Source organism: Trachypithecus francoisi, unplaced genomic scaffold, assembly GCF_009764315.1.
Source record: "Trachypithecus francoisi isolate TF-2019V2 unplaced genomic scaffold, Tfra_2.0 Lachesis_group3, whole genome shotgun sequence".
NCBI lineage: Eukaryota > Metazoa > Chordata > Mammalia > Primates > Cercopithecidae > Trachypithecus > Trachypithecus francoisi.
The window spans coordinates 50,925,754-50,951,618 of NW_022681468.1; the positions used below are offsets into that span (position 1 = coordinate 50,925,754).

General features: G+C 40.6%; 1 protein-coding gene across 1 annotated transcript; it reads right to left on the reverse strand.

The window, feature by feature from the left end:
* Positions 1-2,871: 2,871 nt before the first annotated feature.
* Positions 2,872-25,860, reverse strand: CDKN3 (cyclin dependent kinase inhibitor 3). The gene is made up of 8 exons (XM_033187994.1): positions 25,655-25,860; positions 22,791-22,873; positions 20,947-21,002; positions 14,272-14,316; positions 11,360-11,582; positions 7,146-7,177; positions 5,118-5,221; positions 2,872-3,100 (listed from the first exon to the last, which is right to left on the reverse strand). The coding sequence occupies exons 1-8, from the start codon at positions 25,661-25,663 to the stop codon at positions 3,014-3,016; spliced, it is 639 nt and encodes a 212-aa protein (XP_033043885.1). The 5' UTR covers positions 25,664-25,860; the 3' UTR covers positions 2,872-3,013.
* Positions 25,861-25,865: the final 5 nt, after the last annotated feature.

Here is a 25,865-nt window from a genome sequence, read left to right on the forward strand (position 1 = left end):
CCCGGTTAATTTTTGTATTTTTAGTAGAGACAGGGTTTCATCATGTTGCCTAGGCTGCTCTCGAACTCCTGAGGTCAAGTGATTTGCCTGCCTCAGCCTCCCATAAGTGCTGGGATTACAGACATGAGCCACTGCGCCTGGCCTACTGAAGCTTTTTAAATGTAGAGGCTTAAATAGTCCTTGCCGTGGGAATTGAGAGATGCAAATACTTTGAAAATTCAGTTGATTATTAAAGTATTTGATTAATCCATGCCAATATTTTCTCTCCATTTTCCTAAGTATTCATGAATAAGCTATGTATTTATCTTGAGAGAATGATAATACATATGCTTCTCAATTTACAATGGAATTATCTCTGGACATCGTAAGTTGAAAATGTAAGTCACAAATGCATTTAATATACCTAAACTACCAAGCATCATAGCTTAGCCACCTTAAACATAGTCATAACATCTACGTCAGCCTACCGTTTGGGCAAAATAACCTAACACAAAGCCAATATAATAATGTGTTGAATGTCTCAAACATTGTACTGTACTGAAAGTGACAACAGAATGGTTGTATGAATACTTGAACTACAGTTTCTACTAAATACATATTTCTTTCACATGATTGTAAGGTTGAGAAATCCCAAGTTGAACCATTGTAGGTTGGGGACTGTCGGTAAAAGATTGGCTAATGTAAATATCAATGACTGTCTAAAGTTTAATAGAAATTGTGATTTTTAAATTGTATATGGTTGTAATACAAAAATCATGAAGAAGGCCAATCTATTATTACAGCGTGTACTTAAAAAAAATGCCTTTCTTGGGCTGGGCACGGGGGCCCACGCCTGTAATCCCAGCACTTTGGGAGGCCGAGGCGGGCAGATCAAGAGGTCAGGAAATTGAGACCATCCTGGCTAACACAGTGAAACCCCGCCTCTACTAAAAAAAAAAAAAAAAAAAAAAAAAAATTAGCCGGGCGTGGTGGCCGGCGCCTGTAGTCCCAGCTACTTGGGAGAGGCAGGAAAATTGCCTGAACCCCGGAGACGGAGGTTGCAGTGAGCCGAGATTGTGCCACTGCACTCCAGGCTGGGCGACAGAGTGAGACTCCGTCTCAAAAAAAAAGCCTTACTTGCTATATAACTTTTGGTATTAATTATATGAGAAAATGAAATCCCTAGGTTAACCATTTAGATCCTGCTGGGATATATGATCCTCCTACCTTCCTGAGTATCCTCATAAAATGTTAAGTTCTAGAAGCAGCGTATGTATAAAAGTACAGTCGGCCGTCTGTATCTATAGGTTCTAAATCCGCTGACTCAACTGCAGATTAAAAATATTTGAAAAATAAAAAATACTACAAATAAAACCAATACAGTATAATAACTACACATCATTTACATTATATTAGGCATTATAAGTAACTAGAGATGCTTTAAAGTATACAAATACTATGCCATTTTCTATCAGGGACTTGAGCATCCATGGATTTTGCTGTTGGGGGTGGGGTGGGGGGGTCCAATCCTCTGAGGATACTGAGGGATGACTGTATTAATATATTGATTTTATATTACAATACATACTAGTGCTCTGAAATTTCCAAACAGGGCTGGTAATTGTTTTGCAGTATTTTGTAATGAAATTCAAGCAGTTCATCAGCAGCAAGAAGAGTAGTGTGAGACAAAATAAGACGTTTAGTCATTGTATTTTTTTTTTTTTTTTTTGAGATGGAGTCTTGCTCTGTCACCTAGGCTAGAGTGCAGTGGTGTGATCTCGGCTGACTGCAACTTCTGCGCCCCACCCATGCCTGCCCCGGGTTCAAGTGATTTTCCTGCTTCAGCCTCCCAATTACAGGTGTGCACCACCATGCCTGGCTAATTTTTGTATTTTTAGTAGAGATGGGGTTTTGTCATGTTGGCCAGGCTGGTCTCAAACCCCTGACCTCAAGCGATTCGCTCACCTCGGTCTCCCAAAGTACTAGGATTACAGGCGTGAGCCACCACGCCCAGCCAGTCATTGAATAATTATTTAAAAATGAAATTTTGATGTGGTGAAACTTTGTCTTTTGTGGAAGTGCCTGTGAGTCTGCAACCTGGTGGTCATTGCCAAATGGACATGGGTTCACACTTCTAATTACCAGTAGCCAAGAGAGCCATGTGACTACTGTAAGCCCTACTGAAACCACTGACTGACTGTTCAAACAGGTGTGTCTGTTTGACACATTGTGTGTGACCCTTGTCTACAGCCCAAATGACTGTTTTGGGTAACTCAAAGTTGAATTTAAAGATGAAAAAAGCTGTTTCATAGTATAGGGGGAAGTGGAGTAAGAGAGTTGGAAATTGTTAATCTGTAGCTAAGTTCTTTATGAAATAAATGTGAAAGGATTAATCTCATTCCATATAGTTCCTAGGGTGGAAAAAAGGTGGAGCAGCGGTTTGAACCAGTGAATTCCTCATCTCTGAAAATGTTTCCACAGATAGTGAATAAACAAACACTCTTGGGGCTGATCCAGTACTGGGAGGGGGCGACTGGAAGACTCACAGGATCCTTTTCAATTCTGTAGGTCTATGAAGTAAAAAGCAGAAGTTTTGGGAGGAATAGAGAGGCAGGGGGACATTATTTAAAAGTAAGTTTGGGCACTCATACCAATTTTCTTACTTATTACTTTGTCATATGCTACCCAGTGGTTACAAACAGTAAAATGAAGTAAAAATGAAGTACTAAGTATTAAAAATAGGCAGTCAAATATTTTTCCATATGTACATTTTCAGCATTACCTCCAGGTAAAGTCTACCAGAACAACCAGTTCGTTTCTAAAAGGAAAATTGCATACCAATTTTCCTATCCCAATTTTCCTGTTCCTATAAGAAATGAAAGACACAATGAGTTTTGTTAATAAAACTTTAGGAATATCTGCACATGTACATTTACATTCAAGTTGATAACACTAGTGGTTTCATTTCAATACAAATGATGCTAGAGAACTCTGACATTTCAGACATGGTCATATAAATGCCATTTGAAATTCTTTATCTTGATACAGATCTTGATTGTGAATCTCTTGATGATAGATGTGCAGCTAATTTGTCCCGAAACTCATGAAGATAATTGTATTGCTGAAAAAAGTAAAGATACATTGGAATACACTGTGGAAAACTAGTTATCAGTGTGGGCACAATATTAGCAGGTATTAGGAATAAAAAATACTTGCTAAGCACAATTCTACATCTTTTTGGGTAAGGAAGCATTTGTATCGTGGGGAAGTTTTATCTTTTAGTAAAGCTATATAGTAGTGTGAAAAACTATTGCTCTACAAGTCTCTAAAAATCAGAAGGTGAAATGAAATGTAGATGGATATAAGTCTAAAATCCTTTCTCTCTTTACTTACAGGACCAAATAAGATTTTAAAAGTACATAATGACATTATTTTTGCTAACGTTTTTTCCCCCCTGGTAAGTAATGGCAGAGCACTTTCTATAGCAAGTGACTGGTACATTTAAGAAAACCCATTTCTTAATTTATAGAAGCCCTAGTCTTCTGCTTTTTGTGATAACATAATCCACTAGGAATAATTTTCATAGACAGTATTTTTTAAAAACAAACTATCACTAATCTTAGGGGATAAGCAAAATAAAAGCCTTAAATAATTTATTTGGGGTTTTAATAGCTTCCCAGAAGATATTCTTACTCTGCCAATCATCTCATTTCATACCCTTATTGAGAAGAGGAAACTGCATTGCTAACACCAGCAAGCCTGTTTGCCACAGAATGCTGACGTGATAAACTGACAGTCTGTAGTAATGTGAGCTTAATTATCAGCAATGTTAAAGAGGTGAAACATATGGATATTCATATATACATCTTGCCATGGCCATGTATTTTGTTTTCAAGAGAAGGGAGATGAACTTTTTGGATTTGAAGCATCATTTGATTTTTTTTTTTTTTTTGAGACAGGGTCTCGCTTTGTCGCCCAGTCTGGAGTGTAGTGGTGTGATCTCGGCTCACTGCAACCTCTGCCTCCTGGGTTCAAGCGATTCTTGTGCCTCAGGCTCCCAAGTAGCTGGGACTACAGGCACACACAACCACCCCTGGCTAATTTTTGTATTTTTAGTAGGGACAAGGTTTTGTTATGTTGGCCAGGCTGGTCTCGAACTCCTGGCCTTAAATGATCCACCCAGCTCAGCCTCCCAAAGTGCTAGGATATAGGCATGAGCCACCGCGCCTGGCCGTATCATTTGGTTTTAACATAAGGGGAGTTCTCTGTTTCAGACCTGTACAGTGGAGTGGATCTTGTATAGATTGTCCCATTCATGACCTTATTTAAGCCCTAAGAATCAGGTTCCTTGGTGCATTTATCAGTAATTATGATAATTCACTGTTAATGACACTGAATTAGAACTCTAACCCTGGGAAGATGGGCTGTCAAGTCTAGGGAGCTGCCTAACAGCCAGGATTCTTTGGTGCCCACTCCTCTGATGAGTGGATTCTAATGCTGCGAGGGCACGCTCCAAAAGGAAGGCACATTAGCTTTACAGATCTACAAAATGAAGTGAAATCTGCAGAATCTTTTCAGTAACATGATTAATACAATATCCTTGGCATTGCTAGTGCAGTGTTTTGAAGTGTTAGGGGAATATACATGTGGAAGATGTCCCCAGTTATCCACCGCAAAGGATAATTAGCACTGCTTTCCATTTTTTGTATTATAGTCATTCATCTATCTTTATTAAATGTTTTGGTGACATAATAGGATCTTCCATAGATTTTTTTGGCTGAGAATCTACCCAAGAACCTACCAAGTTCACATTAATAATAACCATCTCATTGTTCTAGGTGAGAGGATCCATTCCCAAAACTGACTGGGGTAAAAACTGAGCAGTGGGTAGATCCTGGAAAAGTAAACCAAGAAGTTCACATTTCCATTATCTTGTTTGAAATACTGTGTGCTTTTTTAGACTACCTGGATTATATTTACATGTAAATTTTTAAAAACTAAAAGCATAAGCAAGTGGAGTGGCATTTGAATAATGAGTGCTTTGGATTTTCATTTCACTGCCCTTTTGGTTACATATGAATCTGTATGTATAACAGTGACCCCAACCACAACCAAGCAAGCACCGCCCACCTCCTCACCTTGATGGTTTGTATTGCCCCGGATCCTCTTAGGTCTCGCAGGCTGTCTATGGCTTGCTGTGGCGATATTGTGTCAGACAGGTATAGTAGGAGACAAGCAGCTACTAATGGAACATGACAGAAAAATAATATGTTGCTAAATAATTAGTGACAGGGTAGAGCATTTTATATTTAATAAGACTTCTGTTGATACAGAAGACTGGTGTAATTGTTCCAAATGAATTAAAAGACTGAGACTTTTAGTGTGTGTTTTTGACAGTTAAATTATGATCTTAAATGACCATATGGTTGAATTAAAGTTTAACACTGGCTTCATTCTTTCATCCATTTAAAGTGTTCATCCATTCAGTGATTTTAGTATATTCACAGACATGTGCAACCATCACCACAGTCAATTTTAAAGCATTTCATCACCTCAGAAAGAAGTGTACCCTTTTGCTATCATCCTCTATTCCCCATCAACCCCTGCCCTTGGCAACCACTAGTCTACTTTGTAGATCTGCCCCTGTTCTGAGCAATCACATAAATGGAAACATACAATATTTTTGTGTGTGTGTCTGACTTCTCTTAGCATAATGTGTTCAGGGTTCATACATATTGTAGCTTATGTCTGTATTTAATTCCTTTTTATGATCAAATAATATTCCATTGTATGGATATGCCACATTGTTTTTATCCATTTGTCAACTGATGGACATTTTAGGCTGTTTCCATTTTTTGGCTATTATGATTAATGATGCTATAAACATTTGTATACAAGTTTGTGAGTATATGCTTTGGAGTGAAATTGCTGGGTCATATGTTAGTGTTTACCTGTTTGAGGAACTACTGCCAGACTATTTTCCAAAGCAGCTGGACCATTTTACATTCCCACCAACAGTGTATGAGGGTTCGAATTTCTCTACATCTTTGCCAATACTTGCTATTTTTCATGTTTTTTATAATACCCTTCCTAATGGGTGTCAAGTGGTATCCACTGTGGTTCTGATTTGCATTTCCTGATGATTTAATGATGTTGAACATCTTTTCATGTGCTTATTGACTATATGTGTGTCTTGCCTGATAAAAGGTTTATTTGGATACTTTTCCCATTTTTCAATTATGTTGTGTTTATTATTGTTATTATTATTATTTTTTGAGAGACAGAGGATCTCACTTTGTCATCTAGGCTGGAGTGCAGTGGCGTAAACTTGGTTCACTGGTGCCTTGACCTCCTGGGCCCAAGCAGTCCTCCAGACTCAGCCCCACAGGAGCTGGGACTACAGGCATGCACCACTATGCCTGGCTAATTTTTGTATTTCTTGTAGAGATGGGGTTTCACCATGTTGCCCATGCTGTTCTCAAACTCCTAAACTCAGGTGATCTGTCTGCCTTGGCCTCCCAAGGTGCTGAGATTACAGGCATAAGCCACAATGCCCGGCCTATCTTTTTATTACTGAGTTGTAAGAGTTCTTTTTATATTCTGGATATAAATCCTTTATCAAATATATAGATTGCAAATATTTTTTCCCATTCTATGGGTTGTCTTGTCATTTTGATAGTATTCTTTGAAACACAAAAGCTTTCAATTTTGATGTCATCCAACACACACACACACAAAAAATTACTACTCCTCCAGTGTGGCATTTCATGAACTCTTTGTTTTTCCTAGTACATTTAAAAAAATTTTTAAATTAACATATGGTAACTTCAGTATTCATAAATAGTTACCCATGGAAACTATTTGGAAGTTACTGTATTATAACACCTACACAGGAAGAACATCAAAAAATGTTAAAAAATAAGAATGCAGGTGTTAAGACTTGTAAATGATGTTTTGCCAGAATCCTCCAGAACAATGCTGAAACTACCTCCCACTCCCAGCCAAGCTTTTCAGGGAACACCATGGTCAGGGCCGTCAGTCATCCTTTGAGTCTTAGCAAACTTACATTGTGGTTGGTTCCATTTTAATACAAAATGAGCATATGGTCTGGAAACAGAAGTTTGTCTATTTGGAGGTTAAAAAAATAATAGAAATATATTTCTTACCAAGACAAGATCTCCCAAGTCCTCCATAGCAGCTGAAAGGGAAATACAGTTTTCAAGTTTGTACATTTCATTCCATCCCTAGTTACAACTAAAGACTTGCTCTTTCTGCCTTCTATTTACAACTCTAATGCCTAGCACAGTGCCTTGCACAGGAAGATTAATAAATATTTTTGATTTAATCAACTGAGAGCAAGGTGTGCTTCTTTCTTTGTAGGGAGGAATTCTGAATACCTCTAAACATCAAGATAGGCAGAGTCTTTTTATTGACCTCTTTAGGCTCCAAGATCCACATCTGAGAAATGGAGAATGTTACCACTAGATAGAAATCAGACGTTTTACCAACTGTCACTTTGATTATTCCTCTGTCTAAACAAAACCTGAGTGGTTACCGGACAAATGCCATGTAGATAATAACTGTTCATGTATCTAAAGGAGTTCAGAGGTAGGGTATCACTGAAGTCTGGAGCATGGGCTCTGGAGCACCACTGCCTGGGCTTGAGTCCTGGCTCTGCCACTTACTACATGTGTAAAGCTAAGCAAGTTATTCAATCTCTCTGGGACTCAGCCTTTTCACCTGTAAAATGGTGATAGCAATAGTATGTACATCAGAGTGAGGATTAAATGAGGCTCACAAATGAGTGAGCATTTGCCAACGACTTAGAACACAGCTTTGCGCAGAGCAAGAAGTAAATGAACATTAGCTGCTGTTATCTAGCACTGTGAAGAAATTAGCAGTTTTGTATAACTGGATTTTCCAGAAAAATGGAGATTAACCCTCAGTAGCAAAACTATTCATTTAAATCATTTTCAAAGATCCTAAAAAATGTATTACATGCTTCCTAATGTACTTAGAAGTTATACTGAACCTAAATTAGTATGGATGACTTATTATTAAGGACATCAATTACTGTATTGTATTGTATTGTAGGTAAAGCTGTAGATAAATATCTTGCTTTAGGATGTGAAATAGAGGACCAAATAGGTACTGACCCCTAGCCTTACTCATGAACTTGCTTTCTACAAAGTGTTCCAGACATAGGCCTGTTTCAGAGATCTGGATCTACCATATAAAGGTAGAGGCTGGGCATAATGGCTCAGGCCTATAATCCCAGCACTTTGGGAGGCCAAGGTGGGAGGACTGCTTGAGTCCAGTAGTTCAAGACCAGCTTTGGCAAAAAAGCGAGACCCTGTCTCTACAAGAAAAAAAAAAAAAAAAAAGGCCTGGCATGGTGGCACACACCTGGAGTCCTAGCTACTCGGGAGCCTGAGGTGGGAGGATCGCTTGAGCCTGGGAGTTCAAAGCTACAGCGAGCTATGACAGTGCCACTGCACTCCAGCCTGGGTGACAGAGAGAGACAACTGTCTTATTAAAAAAAAAAAAATCGAGATAGAACACTTCAGTGTCTTTTTGCAAGATTAATACTATTTTATACCTTTTGCTATTTTCATCTTTTTTCTTCTATTTGATGAACTCCTACTCATCTTTTAAAACCTCAAATTTCATTTCCTAAAATGCCTTTCTGCTCCTACAGAAAGGATCATTCTCCTGTGTGCCGCCTCGTCTTACTGCACTTCAGCGGTAGTGTTGTTAGTTACAGGTTCCTCGAAGGTGGGGACTGTGCCTCCTTTGGTAGTCTCAGTGTGAGGTACGTGGTAGGTGTTACTGGTTGAACTATGTCCCCTCAAAAGACATGCTGACATGCTGAAGTCCTTATCCTGTACCTGTGAGTGGGACTTTATTCAGAATTAGAGTCTTTGCAGGTATATTCAAATTAAGATAAATTAGAGCGGGCCCTCATCCTAGATGACTAGTGTCCTTACAAGAGGACAACACCATGCAAAGACAGATACACAAGGAATCATGTGACAAGAGAGGCAGACTGGAGGGATTCGGCTGTAAGCCAAGGCCTGCCACGGATTGACAGCCACCACCAGAAGCTAGGAAGAGGCATGGAAGGACTGTCCTCAGTCTCAGGGCGCATGGCTCTGCTCTCATCTTAATTTTGGACTTACATCCTCTAGAAATGGGAAAAAAGAGATTTCTGTTGTTTTCAGCTACCCGGTTTGTGGTACTTTGTTACAATAGCCCCAGGAAACTACAAAATACAGTAGGAAAGCAGTGTGGTTCACTGATTTATAAAGGGCTGCAAATGTCCAGGCAGAACCAGTGAGATGGCACTGGTAGACAACAAGACAGTGAAAAAGGTTTACCAGACCCTGTTGCTGAAGGATAAGCACTATAGCTGTCTAGAAGTGCGGGTCCTCAAAGATGGCAGAATGGATAGGAAATAAACTAGTCACTGTGGGACACCTTTGAAAGCTCTAGGACGATGAAAAATTCCAGTTGTCAGATGCTTTATTTTATGGGAGACTGAAACATTCAGCATATGCAAAGTCACCCATCTACTGTCTATCCTGTTTGTAGTCTGCACAAACATCAGAGCATTTGGGTTGCCAGAACCAGCTAGAGTAGAATTTGTTAAGCTTCACTTCGCTAAACAGAGCTAGTTTGATTTCTGGAAACTTTTCAGTAAAGGCAGCTTTCAAAAATTTATTTGAAAAAAAAAATCTCAAAATGGTTTGAAAAATAGGGCCATATATTGGAAAATATTTTTCCCCAGCTACATTTAACTATCTAATGCTATTTTACCTATATGTATCAGCACCTTTCACATCAACAACTGGATCTATTTGAAATTCAGCTTTTATAATTAGTACTGGATAAGTGACTATGCTTTTCCATGGAGGAAGATGGGAAACAATAGGATGTAGAATGGCTTCTAGTTCCTTACTGCATATTCTGCAAACTGTATTTCTCTGTATGTCAGAGTTCAGTTTGGCCACAAACAGGTGTGTGTCTCCAAAGACCCTCATACTAGTTGGTTTGCCTTCAGAACTGGCGCTGTTGGCACGAGGCCCCCGGGCTACAGGTTTAAGGGGAGACGTTAGCTGGGCTTGTCCTATCACTAGGTGCCCTGAGAACCTCATGGCTATTTGATATAATTTCTATACTTCTAGCTCAAAGCAATGCCCTAAGGACCTTAGGGCTTTTGAGATTGTAAACTATTTAATACCCTACCTTATTCCAGAAAGGATTAAGCAGGTTATTAGACTATGAAACGTACATTATGCATAGCAAAGGCCAGATTCCTCCCCATGGCTGGCTCTCTGTTGCTTTGTGTGTTTCACTTCTGGCAGAGCATTTCTTGTTTATTACCCACATTGCCCCTTTGAATCTTTGCCATGCTAGTATCTACTGCCCACTGCCACTCTCTCTGGCCTTCCTCCAAGCTGCTTTTCTGTCTTCCTCATTTTGTCCCCTTTCCTTAACCTATTTTATTTTGTTTTAAACTTTCACACCAGCGGCTTGTGTTTTTATAGCCACTGACACACAATGAGAGGCCATCTTTCAATCTGTTAGCAGAGTCATATCATCAAATGTAATTTTCAAGTCATATTTTTAGGACTGCTTGTTGCTTACAGATAACTTTTTTGGTAGCTAATTTTGAAAAAATCGACTTTATTCTTTTTTTTTTTTTAGATGGGTTCTCCCTGTCACCCAGGCTGGAGTGCAGTACTGTCATCTTGGCTCACTGGTTGCTCTGTCTCCCAGGCTCAAGCAGTACCCCCACCTCAGCCTCCTGAGTAGCTGGGACTACAGGCACGTACCACCACGCCTGGCATGTTCTTTTGTATATTTTTTTCAGAGATGGGGTTTTGCCATGTTGCCCAGGCTGGTCTCGAACTCCTGAGCTCAAGTGATCCACCACAACAGCCTCCCAAAATGCTGGGATTACAGGCGCCAGCCACTGCACCTGGCCAAAAAATTGATTTTCTTGCTGTTGAAAGCAACTAAGCAATTGAAAAGCTAGTAAGTGAGGTGGTGATGGTAAGGAGGGGAAAGGAGGGTCCCAAAATTGCCACTAAACGTCTAAGACTAAAGGAAAGAAATAAAAACAAAGCTTGTAACCTTGTTCTAATAATTTCCAAATCTACTCATTTATTGTCCCTACTCTTGAAAAGTAATAACAGCACATATTTGACTACTTACCCTGTACCAGACATTGTGCCAGTGCTTTTCTAGTGCATTATTACCTTTTAATCCTTACAACAAACTAGGAAGTAGGTAATAACTGAATAGGGCTACCATGATTCCAGAAATCATTTTGACTGTGACTTTTCTCCCGTAGTGTATGGAGAAAAGGAAAACGTACTGTATTAAGGTTTTCCGGTAATTTTTAAGGCAGATTGTAAGCTCTTCCATTATTTCACAGCAGCTGGCTATGTCAGGAGTCCCTCCATCTGCGATTGGATGATGATGGGTGATAATTCCACATTGCTGGTAGAGATCCAGAAGGTTTGGGACTCTATATTTTGACAGTTCCCCTCTGGTGCAGAAAACAAATATGTCTTGTATACCACAGCTCTTTAGTTCTTCTGCCAATAGACCAGGATACACAGACACACACACAGAGAAAACACCACACATTTAAATACCATCAAGAGGGAGAATATGAAGTTAAGTTTCTTAAGCCAAACTAATACCAAATGACAATCTATAAATCTGAAGTGCCTACTGATATGCCTGAATCAAAAGATGACTAGAATTAAACCTCATTTTACAAGTCAAAATGCCTTTTACTGAATTTCAAAATAAGTCAATTGCTGTTCTTGCAAAAAAAAATTTTTTTTGCAATAAATACTGCTTTAAAATAACTCTTTTTTTCTTTTTTTTTTTGAGACAGAGTCTCGCTCTGTCACCAGGCTGCAGTGCAATGGCACGATCTTGGCTCACTGCAACCTCTGCCTCCCAGGTTCAAGTGATTCTCCTGCCTCAGCCTCCCAAGTAGCTGGGATTACAGGCATGTGGCACCACATCTGGCTAATTTTGTATTTTTAGTAGAGATGGGGTTTCACCATGTTAGTCAGGCTGGTCTTGAACTCCCGACCTCAGGTGATTCGCCCACCGCAGCCTCCTAAAGTGCTGGGATTACAGGCAGGAGCCACCACGCCCAGCATAAAATAACTCTTAAAACACTTAAAATTGAGTAGTAAAAATGGTTGATTTTGTGAGAAAAAGAAAAAAAGTGCTATCAATTAAGGAATGATAGATCTATGTTCAATTAAGGAATGATAGTACTTTTTTTCTTTTTCTCACAAAATCAACCATACCTGTTACTTCATCACTTAGCTGTTTGCTTGACTCTGAGTATTGTATATAAAATCTCCAGCATGGCCATGGTGTCAGAGTGCTAGTATTCTCCCTCATATCTGCACTGGAACACATCCTTGAGTATTTAATTTTATAGACTAGGTCGCCAGAAAATCAAACATTACCTGTATTAAACTTATGTGACCTAGCTGTTTTCATTATAATGATATGAACACTATAGGCATTCTATACACTGGGACTTCTTTATGGCAATATTAACTAAAGAGGATTTGGTTTAAAATAAGTAACTCTGGCTGATCTAAGTGCCCCCAACTCCAGCCCTCTCCCTGCCCCTTAAATCCAAGGACATTTAGCTATTTAAGTACAAAGTACCTTCTCATGAACCAATCCCTGAGATGTACAGTACTGTACATCTATTTGCCTCTTGTACACATTTGGTAATTTTTATTATCCAGTGATTTTCCAGCTTTCTGAGAAGGTATCTCAGGAACTGCTGCAGGGAGATTCTAGGTCTCCAATCAAACAAATTGACCTGTTTTATGTACTGGATTCCATTTAAAATTTCATTGCAGAAAAAAAAAAAAGTTTTTAGAAAAAAAATTGGAAACTGTTTTTATAGAAAATGCTAAATGAATATGATATTCCAAAATGTACAAGACAAGACTTTGAACCAATGATTTAAATTACATATATTTTGCTTATGACCTAAATGTTCTCCAAATGGAAATTTCCTAGCATGGTGGGTGTGTCTAAAGCAGAAAATTTTTATAAATGCTACAAGGGTCAACTATCTATTAGCATCTTTAAGTCTTTTTTTGGTAGGTAAGGAATACTTTTTTTTTTTTTTTTTTGAGGCAGGGTCTTGCTCTGCCACCAGGTTGGAGTGCAGTAATGCAATCTCAGCTCACTGCACTCCAGCCTGGGTGACAGAGCAAGACCTTGTGATCTCGGCACCATCTCAGCTCATTGCAGCTTTGACATCCCGGGCTCAAGCGATCCTCCCACCTCGGCCTCCCAAGTTGCTGGGACTACAGGCACGTGCCATCATGCCCAGTTAATTTTTGTATTTTTTGCGGAGACAGAGTTTTGCCTTGTTGCCCAGGCTGTCCTCGAACTCCTAAGTTCAAGTGATCTACCTGCCTCGGCCTACCAAAGTGCTTGGATTACAGGTGTGGAACCAATGCACCTGGCCAGGAATAAATTTTTAAAAGTACATTAGCAAACTGATGTTCCAGAATAACCAGGAAAAGGTTTTAAGATTCAAAAAATCTATACTGGTCAGAATTAAGCAATATATACATTTTAATTTGCCATACTATAAGGACATTGGTAGGACTAGTAGGTTTGAGACATTCCAGGCCAATCAGAATAAAATCTTTTGAAAATTCACATTTGTTAGTATCAGGCAATATGTAAATTCCAAACTGGGGAAGATTATGAGGATTATTAGACTGTGGCTATAATGGTATGAACATCCTTGATCATGCAACAACCAGTTCCCATTCTGTCTTTTCCATCTAGATGCTGGTTCTCAAAATTTTCCATACAGGATTCACAATTTCACTGCTAACTTGGAGTTCCCAGCTCATGCTTAATTTCTACTACCACAGTCAAGTCTGCAAGGAACAGTAAAGACCTGGGAAGAGCAATATGTCAGTTTTCTATTTATATACTTTTTTCCTACCAACTTCTATATTCTAACCTCAAATGTAGTTTATATGTATAATATAACTACAACAATCAGTGAAAAGCAACTCCATGGTTAGGTAAATGATGGTCTTCACAAATACCTCTTTACATATCAGAATAAGTCTGCAGTTTGAAACTTCACAAAATACTGAAAATTTATTGTTGTGTTAAAAATAAACTATGATTTGTTCTTTTTGAGAGAGAGATTTTCAGTGCTATTTATTTAAAAAACCCATTAGTGTGGTTGTGTGATATTATACCTACCTGTATCTTTTTGGGCGTTTCTTCTAACATCTTTAAATTTACAACCTACAAGTAATAATAAAGCAAGTAAAAAAGTCAGTTTTTGGTCATATGTAACAGGTATGTTTAAACACTTATATAGCTACTTTATAAAGTCATTTCACAAAATCATTTATATGTTTCAATTATATTTTGAATATGAATTTCAATTTCTGATATTTCTAGGAATATAATCAAAGGGATTCATCCTAATCAAGGATTCTGTATTCTATGTTTCTTCTGTAACAAGTACCTGGTTGTAGTCCTCAGCCTCATTTGTACCCCAGGCTATAAGCTTTATTAAGATTGGCAAAGCACAACTGTAGGGCTGTGACTGCCGATCTGGAAGGGGTGAAAGGTAGATCTGTGTTCCTTTAACTATAGTCCACCATGAGGGCTTTGCAAAGTGTATTCCCCAGTGCTAATGGTCTATGAAATTTACTTATTACCCAGTACAGAGAATGATATGTTAGTTGACCAAATACTTGTTCTAAGTATATTGTTGGCACGGATATGGTGAAAAGGGAACACTTTTACACTGCTGGTGGGAATGTAAATTAGTACAACCACTATGGAAAACAGTGTGGAGATGCCTTAAAGAACTAAAAGTAGATCTACCATTTGACCAACAATCCTACTAGTAGGCATACACCCAGAGGAAAAGAAGTCATTATATGAAAAAGACACCTGCACACACATTTATAGCAACATAATTTGCAATTGCAAACATGTAAAACTAGCGCAAATGCCCATCAATCAATGAATGGATAAAGAAAATATGGGATTCCTGGGCAAGATGGCCGGATAGTCTGCAGCTCCCAGTGAGACCAATGCAGAAAGAAGATGGGTGATTTCTGCATTTCCAACTGAGTGGTACCTGGAATGCCAGCGATAAAGAACCATTCACTCCCTTGGAAAGGGGGCCGAAGCCAGGGAGCCAAGTGGTCTTGCTCAGTGGATCCCACCCCCAACGGAGCCCAACAAGCTAAGATCCACTGGCTTGAAATTCTCGCTGCCAGCACAGCAGTCTGAAGTCAACCTGGGATGCTCAAGCTTGGTGGGGGAGGGGTGTCCACCATTATTGAGGCTTGAGTAGGTGGTTTTCCCCTCACAGTGTAAACAAAGCCAGCCGGAAGTTCGAACTGGGTGCAGAACCCACCACAGTGCAGAAAAGCCGCTGTAGCCAGACTGCCTCTCTAGATTCCTCCACTCTGGGCAGGGCATCTCTGAAAGAAAGGCAGCAGCCCCAGTCAGGAGCTTATAGATAAACTCCCATCTCCCTAGGAGAGAGCAGCTGGGGAAAGGGATGGCTGTGGACACAGCTTCAGCAGACTTAAACATTCCTGCCTTGCTGGCTCCGAAGAGAGCAACAGATCTCCCAGCACAGTGCTCAAGTTTTGTTAAGAGACAGACTGCCTCCTCAAGTGGGCCCCTGAACCCCACGCCTCCTAACAGGGAGACACCTCCCAGCAGGGGTCGACAGACACCTTGTACAGGAGAGCTCCAGCTGGCATCTGGCAGGTGCTCCTCTGGGATGAAACTTCCAGAGGAAGGAGCAGGCAGCAATCTTTGCTGTTCTGCAGCCTCCGCTGGTGATACCCATGCAAACAGGGTCTAGAGTGGATCTCCAGCAAATTCCAGCAGACCTGCAGCAGAGGGGCCTGACTATTATAAGGAAAACTAACAAACAGAAAGCAATAGCATCAATATCAACAAAAAGGACGCCCACACAGAAACCTCATCCAAAAGTCACCAACATCAAAGACCAAAGGTAGATAAATCCACAAAGATGAGGAAAAACCAGCACAAAAAGGCTGAAAATTCCAAAAACCAGGACGTCTCTTCTCCTCCAAAGGATCACAACTCCTCGCCAGCAAGGGAACAAAACTGGACAGAGAATGAGTTTGACAAAATGACAGAAGTAGGCTTCAGAAGGTGGGTAATAACAAACTCCTCCAAGCTAAAGGAGCATGTTCTAACCCAATGCAAGGAAGTTAAGAACCTTGATAAAAGGTTAGAGGAACTGCTAACTAGAATAACCAGTTTAGAGAAGAACATAAACGACCTGATGGAGCTGAAAAACACAGCACGAGAACTTCGTGACGCATACACAAGCATCAATAGCAGAATCAATCAAGTGGAAGAAAGGATATCAAATACTGGAGATCAACTTAATGAAATAAAGTGTGAAGACAAGATTAGAGAGAAAGGAATTAAAAGGAGTGAACAAGGCCTCCAAAAATATGGGACTATGTGAAACAACCAAACCTATGTTTGATTGGTGTACCTGAAAGTGATGGGGAGAATGGAACCAAGTTGGAAAACACTCTTCAGGATATTATCCAGGAGAACTTCCCCAACCTAGAAAGACAGGCTGACATTCAAATTCAGGAAATATAGAGAACACCACAAAGATACTCAACGAGAAGAGCAACCCCAATGCACATAATCATCAGATTCACCAAGGTTGAAATGAAGGAAAAAATGTTAAGGGCAGCCAGAGAGAAAGGTCTGGTTACCCACAAAGGGAAGCCCATCAGACTAACAGCGGCTCTCTCTGCAGAAACCCTACAAACCAGAATACAGTGGGGGCCAATATTCAACATTCTTTTTTTTTTTTTTTTTTTTTTTTTTTTTTGAGGCGGAGTCTCGCTCTGTCGCCTGGACTGGAGTGCAGTGGCCGGATCTCAGCTCACTGCAAGCTCCGCCTCCGGGTTTACGCCATTCTCCTGCCTCAGCCTCCCGAGTAGCTGGGACTACAGGCGCCCGCCATCTCGCCGGCTAGTTTTTGTATTTTTAGTAGAGACGGGGTTTCACCGTGTTAGCCAGGATGGTCTCGATCTCCTGACCTTGTGATCCGCCCGTCTCGGCCTCCCAAAGTGCTGGGATTACAGGCTTGAGCCACCGCGCCGGCCAACATTCTTAAAGAAAATAATTTTCAACCCAGAAACTTAGCCAAACTAAGTTTCCTAAGTGAAGGAGAAATAAAATCCTTTACAGACAAGCAAATGCTGATGGATTTTGTCCCCACCAGGCCTGTCTTACAAGAGCTCCTGAAGGAAGCACTAAACCTGGAAAGAACAACTGGTATGAGCCACTGCAAAAACATACCAAATTGTAAAGACCATCAACGCTATGAAGAAACTGCATCAACTAATGGGCAAAATAATCAGCTAGCACCATAATGACAGGATCAAATTCACACATAACAATATTGACCTTAAATGTAAATGGGCTAAATGCCCCAATTAAAAGACACAGATTGGCAAATTGGATAAAGAGTCAAGATCCATTGGTGTGCTATATTCAGGAGACCCATCTTACATGCAAACACATAGGCTCAAAATAAAGGGATGGAGAAATATTTACCAAACAATGGAAAGCAAAAAAAAGCAAGGATTGCAATCCTAGTCTCTGATAAAACAGACTTTAAACCAACAAAGATAAAAAAAGACAAAGAAGGGGATTATGTAATGGTAAAGGGATCAATGCAAAAAGGAGCTAACTATCCTAAATACATACACACCCAATATAAGAGAACCCAGATTCCTAAAGCAAGTTCTTAGAGACCTACAAAGAGACTTAGACTCCCACACAATAATAGTGGGAGACTTTAACACCCCACTGTCAACATTAGGCAGATCAATGAGACAGAAAATTAGCAAGCATATCCAGGACTTGAACTCAGCCCTGGACCAAGCAGAACTAATTAACATCTATAGAACTCTCCACTCCAAATCATCAGAATATACATTCTTCTCAGCACCACATCGCACTTATTCTAAAATTGACCACATAATTGGAAGTAAAACACTACTCAGCAAATGCAAAAGAACAGAAATCATAACAAACAGTCCCTCAGACCACAGTGCAATCAAATTAGAACTCAGGATTAAGAAACTCACTCAAAACCGCACAACTACATGAAAACTGAACAACCTGCTCCTGAATGACTACTGGGTAAATTAAGGCAGAAAAAAAGAAGTTATTTGAAACCAATGAGAACAGAGACACAATGTACCAGAATCTCTGGGCCACAGCTAAAGCAGTGTTTAGAGGGAAATTTATAGCACTAAATGCCCACATAAGAAAGCAGGAAAGATCTAAAATCGACACCCTAACATCACAATTGAAAGAACTAGAGAAGAAAGAGCAAACAAATTCAAAAGCTAGCAGAAGACAAGAAATAACTAAGATCAGGCTGGGCGTGGTGGCTCACACCTGTAATCCCAGCATCTTGGGAGGCCAAGGCGGGTGGATCACAAGGTCAGGATATCGAGACCATCCTGGCTAACATGGTGAAACCCCGTCTCTACTAAAAATACAAAAAAATTAGCCAGTGTGGTGGTGGGTGCCTGTAGTCCCAGCTACTAGGGAGGCTGAAGCAGGAGAATGGCTTAAACCCAGGAGGTGGAGCTTGCAGTGAGCGGAGATTGTCCCATTGCACTCCAGCCTGGGCGACAGAGCAAGACTCTGCCTCAAGAAAAAAAAAAAAAAAAGAAAGGAAATAACTAAGATCAGAGCAGAACTGAAGGAGATAGAGACATAAAAAACCCTTCAAAAAAAATCAATGAATCCAGGAGCTGGTTTTTTTGAAAAGATTAGCAAAATAGACCACTAACTAGACTAATAAAGAAGAAAAGAGAGAAGAATCAAATAGACACAATAAAAAACGATAAAGGGGGTATCACCACTGATCCCACAGAAATACAAACTACCATCAGAGAATACTATAACCACCCCTACGCAAAAAAAACTAGAAATCCAGAAGAAATGGATAAATTCCTGGACACATATACCCTCCCAAGATTAAACCAGGAAGAAGTCGAATCTGTGAATAGACCAATAACAAGTTCTGAAATTGAGGCAGTAATTAATAGCCTACCAACCAAAAAAACCCCAGGACCAGACAGATTCACAGCTGAATTCTACCAGAGGTACAAAGAGGAGCTGGTACCATTCCTTCTGAAACTATTCCAAACAACAAAGAAAGAGGGAATCCTCCCCAACTCATTTTATGAGGCCAGCCATCATCCTGATACCAAAACCTAGCAGAGACACAACAAAAAGGAAAATTTCAGGTCAATATCTTTGATGAACATTGATGCGAAAATCCTCAATAAAATACTGGAAAACCGAAGCCAGCAGCACATTAAAAAGCTTATCCACCATGATCAAGTCGACTTCATCCCTGGGATACAAGGTTGGTTCAACATAATGCAAATCATTAAATGTAATCCATCATATAAACAGAACCAGTGACAAAACCCACATGATTATCTCAGTAGATCCAGAAAAGGCCTTTGATAAAATTCAACACCCCTTCTTGCTAAAAACACTCAATAAACTAGGTATTGATGGAACGTATCTGAAAATAATAACAGCTATTTATGACAAACCCACAGCCAGTATCATACTGAATGGGCAAAAGCTGGAAGCATTCCCTTTGAAAATGGGCACAAGATAAGAATGTCCTCTTTCACCACTCCTATTCAACATAGTATTGGAAGTTCTTGCCAGGGGAATCAGGCAAGAGAAAAAAAATAAAAAGTATTCAAATAGGAAGAGAGGAAGTCAAATTGTCTCTTTTTACAGATGACATGATTGTATATTTAGGAAACCCCACTGTCTCAGCCCAATATCCCCTTAAGCTGATAAGGAACTTCAGCAAAGTTTCAGGATACAAAATCAATGTGCAAAAATCACAAGCATTCCTATACACCAATAACAGACAAACAGAGAGCCAAATCATGAGTGAACTCCCATTCACAATTGCTACAAAGAGAATAAAATACCTAGGAGTACAACTTACGAGGTATGTGAAGGACTTCTTTAAGGAGAGCTACAAACCACTGCTGAAGGAAATGACAGAGGACACAAACAAATGGAAAAACATTCCATGCTCATGGATAGGAAGAATCAATATCGTGAAAATGGTCATACTGCCCAAAGTAATTTATAGATTCAGTGCTATCCCCATCAAGCTACCACTGACTTTCTTCACAGAATTAGAAAAAACTACTTTAAATTTCATATGAAACAAAAAGAGAGCCCATATAGTCAAGACGATCCTAAGCAAAAAGAACAAAGCTGGAAGCTGGAAGCATCACGCTACCTGACTTCAAACTATACTACAAGGTTATAGTAACAAATACAGCATGGTACACATACCAAAACAGATATATATCTATATATATCTATATAAACAGATATATAGACCAATTAAACAGAGGCCTCAGAAATAACACCATACATCTACAACCAAAGTGCTGGGATTACGGGTGTGAGTGACTGCACCCAGCCACTGGAGACTATTATTCTAAGTGAAGTAACTCAGGAATGGAAAACCAAACATCACATGTTCTCGCTCATAAGTGGGAGGTAAACTGTGAGGACACAAAGGCATAAGAATGATACACTGGACTTTGGGGGCGGTGGGGGACGGGTGGGAGGGGGATGAAGGATAAACGACTATGCATTGGGTACACTGTACGCTGCTCTGGTGATGGGTGCACCAAAATTTCAGAAATCACCACTAAAGAACTTATTCATGTAACCAAACACCACCTGTTCCCCCAAAAGCTACTGCAATAAAAAATAAATTAAAAGAAAAAAATATATATATATAGATAGGAAGCCCATTATTGTGTTACCTACCTGGAAGAGCACATAAACCGAGAAACTGAGAACAATTCACTCGTGACAAAGATAGCCTGAAAAGAAGAAAAATTTATCACGCTTAGTTAAGTTTTTAAAAACGTTATAAATGGAAATTCAGTTTAATCAATATGGGTGCTTGCCACCAAATAAGGGTGTGTTAAAGTTTTACAGTAGTCACAAAATAAGAATTCATAGTTAAATATCAATATGTTGGTCACACACAAAAAATAGAAAGACAAAGTTTTAAAACAGGGACTTATTTGTTTGTTATTATTTAAGTATTAAAAATGACAAATGGCTCATGCCTATGATCCCAGCACTTAGAGAGGCCAAGACAGGCAGGCTGTTTGAGCCTAGGAGTTTGAGACCAGCCTGGGCAACATGGTGAAATTCTGTCTCTACAAAAACAAGAAAACAAAAAGCCAAGTTAATTTAAATTTACCTTAAAGATAATAATGTCTAGATTGCCAAAAGGTAGTATATGGTATACTTATGTTATCCTGTGGTATATTACCTGAGATAATTTGTATTAGTGATTTAGGAAAATAAATTGGAAAATGACTGACAATTTTCTCCCCGGCATTTATTCTACGTTACTATTTTAAGATTTTTTTTTGTAGAACTTCCTTAACAGATATGATTTCATATGATGAAAACCACAGGTTTTTGGTTAAAAAGAAATAATGTCAAGAAATCACATTCCCAGTTTGCAGCACTCAGGGACAGAGGCTCACCTTGTCTGCATGTCAGAAGATGATGTAAAGGAAGACAGGAGGCATCATCTGAATACCACCTGACTTTGAAAATTTGATGAATTTTTGTGTTTAAATGGGAGTTTTAAGTAAAAACGGAAGGTTTAATGCTATTTGATGGTAGGGCAAAAGACCTTTAGGATTGTCTTTCTCTTCTGACAGTAGGGATGGTGCTTTCTTAAGGAGAGAGACTATTATATTTGCAGTGATGAGAGAAAGTATTTGATTGCTCATTGTAGAGAATCTGGTATAACCATAAGTCACTTGCCAAGATTAAATGGCTGATTTTATGTAGAAACTTTTTGTTATTGCATTGATGTGGCTTTTATCTTAAACACTCTGTTGATAGATGCATTACTGTGCCATTACTTCTAAGTATTACCTAGGATTTGATTTAATGAGAAATGATTAAATATCTCATCTCATATTTGGTATATTATTCTTTTGTCATAAAATAATAAGTAGATTTTGGTACTAAATGGGAGATTATTTCAATCCTACCTCTATTTCTTTTTTTTTTTGTTTTTTGAGACGGAGTCTTGCTCTGTCACCCAGGCTGGAGTGCAGTGGCCAGATCTCAGCTCACTGCATGCTCTGCCTCCCAGGTTTACGCCCTTCTCCTGCCTCAGCCTCCCAAATAGCTGGGACTACAGGCGCGCGCCACTTTTGCCCGGCTAGTTTTTTGTATTTTTTAGTAGAGACGGGGTTTCACCGTGTTAGCCAGGATAGTCTCGATCTCCTGACCTCGTGATCCGCCCGTCTCGGCCTCCCAAAGTGCTGGGATTACAGGCTTGAGCCGCCGCACCCGGCCAATATCTATTTCTTACTTACTTGCTTCTACTAAGGTTTTCTCAATGTATAAAGAAGGGCCCCCCAAAAAAAAAGGGTCTTGTTCTATATTATAGACAGTAAATGAATCATGGAGTTAGAAGATCCATTAACGATTAGAATTATATAATCAGAGGGGGATAAACTCTTAATGTTTTCAATATGTGAACTACATTCTACTAAGATTATGATGTAACTAAATTTACATTTATGATGTAGATTGTGACTTTAGCTCATCATTGATCAGAAATGCTAACATACCATGATATCTGAAATGGAGTCTGTTCATCTTCAATAGGCTCTTCGTCTGATGAGTCAAACTCACTTGTTTGTATTGAACTAGGCTTCAAAAGAAATGTTATGTTAAATAACTGTAAAGAATTTTTCTGTAGTTTTAGGATAGCTAGCCCTTATCTAAACACACACTGAATTCATATTTGCAATGTATTCAGTCATCAATCCAGAATATCACCGAGATCAGCAATATTAGTAATAAATGACTGCTATTTACCTTCCTATTAATAATTACGGCACTGCATAGTGGAAAGAGAGTTGGATTGGGAACCAAGACATCTGGCTTCTGATCTTGGTTCTGCCACTTACTGTATACTCTCTGACAAGCTACTTCAGTTGATTCTGGATCTCAGTTTTCCTCAACTATAAAGTGAGGAGATTTATTTATTCACAAATATTTCTTGACCACCTTCATTTGCCAAGCACTGGAGATGCAAAAGATCTATAAGATAAATAGCTTGCCTTCAGTATGGCTGGAGAGATAGATGTGTGCATAGATTACAAAAGAAAGGTATTATGTAAGTGCTGAAATGGAAGCAGAACTATATACTGTGGAGCAGAGAAGAGAGTGACTGACCATGTAGGGAGCTGGAGAAGGAGTCAGAGGAAATGCTTTAGCTGGGTTTTGAAGGAAGAGCAGGTTTTTAAGAAGATAGGAAAGGGAGCGTGCAGTGGCTCATGCCTGTAAATCTCAGCACTCTGGGAGAAGGCGGGCGGATCACCTGAGGTCAGGAGTTTGAGACCAGCCTGGCTAACATGGCAAAACCTGGCTCTACCAAAAATATAAAAATTAACTGGGCATGGTGGCACATGCTTGTAATCCCAGCTACTCAGGAGGCTGAGGCAGGAGAATCGCTTGAACCCAGGAGGCAGAGGTTGCAGTGAGCCAGGAACACACTACTGCACTCTAGCCTGGGCAACAGGGCATGACTCTTGTCAAAAAAAAAAAAAAAAAAAAAAAGAAAGGAAAGAAGGTAACCCAAGGTCCTTGTATTGAGGAACTGTGATATCAAAATAGAGATGGAGTAGAGGAGATGAAGAAGTAGTTTTGCCCATCCCTTTTCTCAAAAAACAATCCCCACATCGCCTAGCAGTTTGGTGGCGGTGGTGTAGGTGAAATAACCTGCCAGTTTTATGAATCACTAGAGAGATTGAGACAGACTTTGTATGCTGATCTAAGCAGTTGGAACTTAATCCTGCAGCATTTTGACATGGAAGACTTCTACACTCCCTGCTGAAATTTTAAAGAATCAAAAGAAAAAGAAAAAGAAAAAACCGAACAGAACAAAACCCATGCCCTTTTCTCACTCCCTAGTTGAAACCAATTGAAAGATAAGGAAATGGAGTTTTATTATTGTATATCAAATGGAGTATGCAGCTTAAAGCTGTTGCCACGTGCGCCTGCCCCTTGTTCAACTCAGAATTAGACAAATGTATCCACCCAGTCACAGGTGGCCATGGACAGTCTAGGGCTCCTGTGTGCCAGAAAGTGGACCAGAAAGCACCTTCTGCAGGCAGGCAGGTAGCTCCCAAGAGAGAAGGAAAGAAAAAGTTGAGATACTGGTGTTCGGTTCCTTCCAAACTCGGGGATCAGATAACTCAATGGGGACAGGTGGAGAAACAGGCCAGGAGTGAAGGACAGCTGATGTCCCTCCACATGGCAACATAGGGATTAGCAAGTGTAACCACCTAATGCCCTTTCTAGCTTTGAAGCTGTATTTTACAACGGTCTTGGTACTGAAGACCACAGGACGGCCAATTTAGGCTACAAATTTTATTTTTTTCTTTCTTTTTCTTGAGACAGGGTTTTGCTCTGTCGCCCAGGCTGGAGGGCACTGGCGTGATATCAGCTCACTGCAACCTCTGCCTCTTGAGTTCAAGCTATTCGCGTGGCTCAGGCTCCTGAGTAGCTGGGACTACAGGCGTGCACTACCACGCTCAGCTAATTTTTGTATTTCTAGTAGAGAAGGGGTTTCACCGTGTTGGCCAGGCTGGTCTCCAACTCCTGGCCTCAAGTGATCCGCCCGCCTTGGCCTCCCAAAGTGTTAGGATTAGAGGCGCGAGCCACCACCCAGCCCTAGGCTACGCATTTCTGTTGCTTTGGCTCTATCTGAAGTATTATAATACACTGCACCCAAGGAAAGGCTTCCAGAAGGTTGTCAACCCCGGCAGTAGGAAATATGGGTTAGGTGGGGTATCTTCAGCGTCTTGCCTGCATCTGCTTTTTCTTTAAAGCAGCTTTAATGATTCATATTTCAAATTTGTGTGGCCCATTCACCAGGTTTATTCATCCTAACAGAGCTGGACGTTTCTGCTTCCCCAGGCCCTGTGATTCTGAACGTCACGGGAAAAGGGCAGCATTGCCAGGTGGCCCTGGGGCATGGTGACAGCGGTGGTGTCGCCCACAAGCCGCGGCGTGGCATTCGTACTCATGGTTTCCCCAGTGGGTGCAGGGCAGCGGCCGGACGCCCTTCGGGGCTGGGGTATCGCGCCCACTCATCGCTGACACTCAAGCTCCTCGGCTCGGTTTCCTCGGTACAATGAGGCTCGGCCCTCGTTGGCTGGGAGGCTTATGAGACCCCGCAGGGGACAGGTGACAGCCCACAGCAGGTGCACAGCGAATGTCCGTCTTTCCTTCGTCAGCCACCGACCCTGCTCCTTCGTCTCTAGTGCCCGTGCGGGGCAAAGTCACCTCCCCGACCCACAGGACGGTTATGGCGTAAGTCGCAGTGCTACCAGGCTACGGCGGCCCTCCGGCCCCGGATCGGGTCCCCGGGACCGCTTGCGTCCCTGCCGCCTCGTTCCTCCAAGCCCCAGCACGTCCGACTCACCGGCTTCATCGCTGGCCGCCCCAAGTCGAGACCAGTGCCGCCTCTCTCTGCAGCGCCGACGACTCACCGGTGTCCCGGCCGAGCCCGCGCCCCCTCCGCTTAGCTCACTGGTTCGTCCTTCTGTGAGGTGGGCGCGGCGTCTTCCAGCAACCAATCAGATCCGCTCCTAGCTTCTTACTCCTCCTTCGGATGGCCGAAGGCTTGGCCTCTA